This window comes from Nestor notabilis, unplaced genomic scaffold (assembly GCF_000696875.1).
Source record: "Nestor notabilis isolate BGI_N333 unplaced genomic scaffold, ASM69687v1 scaffold20476, whole genome shotgun sequence".
Lineage (NCBI taxonomy): Eukaryota > Metazoa > Chordata > Aves > Psittaciformes > Psittacidae > Nestor > Nestor notabilis.
In genome coordinates, this window is record NW_009931686.1 from 6,106 (window position 1) to 10,683 (window position 4,578).

Here is a 4,578-nt window from a genome sequence, read left to right on the forward strand (position 1 = left end):
TTAAAATACCATATATACCACAAAAGCACCTGAACTGTCTGCAGGTCTAACCACACATCTTAACTTGAAAAAGGCAGACTAGGTATCAGTTGATCCTAAGTTAAACCTATCTTTGTCATTACTTTTTATATACAGTACGGATGCAATCCTGCAGGACGCACTCTGTGAGGGTTGTTCTAAAGTAAGGACTGCAAGATTCAGAGCTGCATCAAACAAGTCAGTTTTGCTCTCAGGTGTTGATACAAAACCCCACATATTCCAGGTGATCTGGTTTCTATAAATATACTCCAGAGAGACTTTGTCTTTATTCCTCAGAAGCATAAAAGAAAGGAAAATATAGCCCATGAATTTTGATGTACTAAAATACAGAGATGCATACTGCATTATCTCAGCAATACTAGTTACTTTGATCTTTAGCAAAACTTATGAAACTGCTAGCATAGATGCTAGTAAATCTAAAAATTTTGAGTGTTAAACTGCCTTTGTTTACATCTAGGGCACCTTATCAACTTTAGTCTAAGTTCAGCATAGTTGCATGGATACAATAGAAAGTAGAATTCAGCTTGTAGCTTTCTTGCAGAAAGGGTTTTTATGGCTTATAACAGAAAATTCACGACAGCATGCCTGAAGCTGTACACTTAATAGAAAATACCTTTATTGTATTACTGTACATTGACTTTTAATGCAGTGTCTGCCCCCAAGATGAGTGGCAGCAGAAAGACTTCTCACCTGGTTCACCACAGGCAGGTCAAGGAAGTAATGAGACATCATGGCCAAGAGTTGCAGAATAGTGCTTCTGATCACGAGAAACTACACAGTGTTTACTTGTGTCTACTCAGAAAGCAGTAAAAATATATGTTTAATCTTGAATATTCTTGGGAATATGTTTTAACTGTTCAATAAAATAAACACATTCAGGAAAACATTTAACAGCAGAGATAACTGGCAATTGTAACTACTTGCCACAGGGTGACCCTGCTTTGCCTGAGTAAGGACTCCCCTGCCAGGCCAAATACTTGGAAGATGCAAAGGGTTATCCCAGGGTGTTTGACTGCTCTTCTCCAATTACAGTACTTTTGATTCATAGCAGCAATAGGACTGGCTCTGAGCTTCAGTTCTTTTGGATTCTAATTAGAACAGAAGTTGGGCCTAATCCTGCATTCCTTTTGTACACAAACTCTCCTGAGCCTTATCAGCCATTCAAAATTCTGACTAAGGTCTGTAAGAGTACTTGTTACAAAGGGATAAAGAACAGAGCCAGTTCTAAGGAAAGCTGCACTTTAGAAAAAAATACCCAGTAGTTTCCTCCGCCCATTTTTCAAGGGAAACATAATTTTCAAAAGCAGGATTTTAATGTCTTTATCTAAGGCCCCACATCTACATTATTTCTGGCTCCCAAAAATCCATGGGAATGTTGGTTTTGCTTGAATAAGGCCTGCAAGATCCATCCCCAAATCTTGCTCCTTGTTAAATTGAATAGAAATTCTGCAAGTGACTTCAGTGTGATCAGAACAGACCCTTCAGCCACTAGCATGTGGTACAGATATTTTAGCCACCTCTTCTGCAATACAATATTGTCTAAATCTTTTTTCACTGACCTGTAAGACACAACAGATTGTTGTTAAAGGGTAGAACACAACAGGAAATAATGTTGCTTTGGGAATTTTACCATTAGTAACTTTCTTTCCCCTTACATTTTCTTGTAAGATCAAACTAAAATGATTAAGTACACAGTCTAGTAATTTTAAACCTACAGATCAAAATTAATTCCAAAATATTCAAATACTTAAAAATATGCACTCAAGTTTACTTCTAAAAAGCATTTTCCCAACAAACTTAAGCCGGTATCTAATAGTCTAAAATGCAGAGCTGTACTTTATCCTATTGTTTGTCCACGGGCAATGTATGGGGCCACAATGCATTGAAATCATAATCCTTGCTTTCTGAAGAGAAATTGTTCTTTGTAATAATTTCTGAGATGTGGTTTAAATTCCTGTCCTCCTCTAAGCAATTTCAGAAGTCATCTAAATTATAATCAAACATGCTCAAACATATTTGTAGGCTTAAAAACACGGTGTGATCATGGTCAGCAAACACTGACTAGGAGGTCAAACTGAACATTTCCTAACAGGTCAAGAGTAAAAAAAAATTATAGAAAGATGAACCTCAAAAATCTATTACAGGGGTTACCTAAACTCTGCCTGGCCAAGGACCACAATGGAGATTTGCCTTGAGCACAAAGGCTTCATTAAGTCATGTTATATGGAAGAGACTGAGTCACCTTTAATATGGCAAGTTGGTCCTTTAAGGTGACAGGTGCCAATAGGCAATATGCCACCCTGATGTTTGCCACAGGGCTATGTGTGATTTAAGAGGAAGAAAATAAGTCATTGCAGCCACTCACGTAGAGCTTATGTGAGAAAGGGTGGAAGTGAAGGCGAGGGCAATAGGGAGATGACAGGCAGCCGCATGGGCACTAGGGATGTTAACATTTTTCTCAGATGAAATTCAGCCTCTGGACACACAACCAGCAACCATCACCTCCTCTTATCTGTGCAGGCCTCCCCTGTGGCTGCCCTTGGGAGATCTGCCATCCACAAGTGAAGGAAAGCGGGGTCGGTCCCCGGCCCACAGGCTGTGCTTTGGTCACCCCTGACCTATTAGAAAATGTTGATACTTTTTCCCACTACAACTCACAGGGTGCAAAAACAGCAAGCGTCAAAGTTTGAAGCCCAGGCCGCCCCACCACGCGAGGCCTGGCTGCCCCGGGCAGCTGCCCTGCCCTCTCTGCCTTCCACCGCCCGCTCCTTGGAGCAGAGGCGACCGCACTACACGGCCAGGTCGTCTGACCGGGCTCTGCAGCTGCTCGACTTACTGGCCCTGCTCAAGCGCCGCGTGTCTACGAGCAGCGGTGGCTCGTGCATCTCCACAGTGGTGCAGGCAGGCGAGACGGGCCGTTCCTCTGACAGCTCCTCCGCACCCTCCACATCCCACTTGCTGCCGCTTGCCCCGCTCAGGGGGCCGGCAGCAATGGGCGGCCCCACGGGGGGTGGGAGTAGCTGCTCCAGTGGCTCCTCCTGCTCGGGAAGGGGATGCCGGACACTGCTGGGGGTAGAGGACTCTGCTGAGCTGGAGGGGGCCTTGCCCTGCTGCTCAGCTGCCATGTTGATCCAATTCTGCTCAGCCACCAGGGCATGGCTGTTGCTGTTGAAGTAGTTGATGACGGCTGGTGTCGGTGTGGGGATGGGGGTTGGGATGGTGACGGGAGTGGAGATGGGTGTGGGGGTCACAGCACGGTGCCTCTCCTCAGGAACTGGTGGAGCAACAGGGTAGCTAGCCATGGAGGCCGTGTTGGATGGGGGCCGTGGTTGTGGAGCAGCCGCAGCATAGTATGGTGCCATGGTCACCGGGGCCAGCAATGGTGTGACAGCGCGGGTGTCAGGCAGAACAGGGGTGGGCACGACAGTCGTTACCACCACGGGTGGTGCTGGTGGTGGCAGGGCAACAGGTTTGGACTCCCCCGTTACCATGACTGGTGTCATTGTTGCAACAGGCATCTCAAGGCTGTACCGGCTTGTCATGCCCTGCTTAAGCTTCTTCCACCCCAAGTGATATATCTCAAGCATGTTCAGCAGCAGGGAGACAGAGGCCACCACTAACATGAAGATGATGAAGATAGTCTTCTCAGTGGGTCTTGAGATGAAGCAGTCCACAGTGTGTGGGCAGGGTGAGCGGCTGCACTGGTAGACTGGCTTTAGCTCGAAGCCATATAGGAAGTACTGGCCCACAATGAAGCCCACCTCAAACAATGTCTTGAAAATGATGTTGAAGACATAGGTACGGAGCAGGGCACCCCCCATACGGATTCTACCACGTTCATCACGGATCGGGAGCTTCTCCTTCCCCCTTTTGCCAAGAGGATCCTTGAAGCTATTGACTCCTCCACCACCATTGCCAGACGCTGGGTAGTTGCTGTCTTTGACACTTCCCTTCTTTTTCAGTTCTTCCTTCTCTTTCCTCTTCTCCTCCATTCGTACAATGTGGAGCACATGGCCCAGGTAGATGAGGGTTGGAGTGGAGACAAAAATGATCTGCAACACCCAGAAGCGGATGTGAGAAATGGGGAAGGCTTTGTCATAGCAAACATTTTCACAACCAGGTTGCTGAGTGTTGCATGTAAAGTCTGACTGCTCGTCTCCCCAGACCTCCTCAGCAGCAGCCCCCAGCACCAGTATCCTGAAGATAAACAGTACCGTCAGCCAAACCTTGCCAATAACTGTGGAGTGCTCCTGCGCATTCTCTAACAGTCTCCCCAGAAAGCTCCAGTCACCCATTGTTTCAGATTTATAACCTACAATAAGAACATAAGAACAATTAGAGCAATGTTAAAAAATCTTACAATTGCATAATGCTGGGGGAGAGCAGAATGTTCCTTGACAAATGACATTTCTTAAGTGCGCTTCCTTTTGTAGACTATTGCACACTTACGTTCAGAACAACATAGCCCTGTGACCATGCAGCCATGGATTTTGGTGAGCACAAAAGTGGGGTGTTTAGTGCTTACACCAGGCTGTACAG

General features: G+C 45.9%; 1 protein-coding gene across 1 annotated transcript; it reads right to left on the bottom strand.

The window, feature by feature from the left end:
* Positions 1 to 2,828: 2,828 nt before the first annotated feature.
* Positions 2,829 to 4,334, bottom strand: LOC104406910 (gap junction alpha-3 protein). The gene has a single exon (XM_010016028.1). It carries the CDS (start codon positions 4,332 to 4,334, stop codon positions 2,829 to 2,831), a length of 1,506 nt encoding a protein of 501 aa, XP_010014330.1.
* Positions 4,335 to 4,578: the final 244 nt, after the last annotated feature.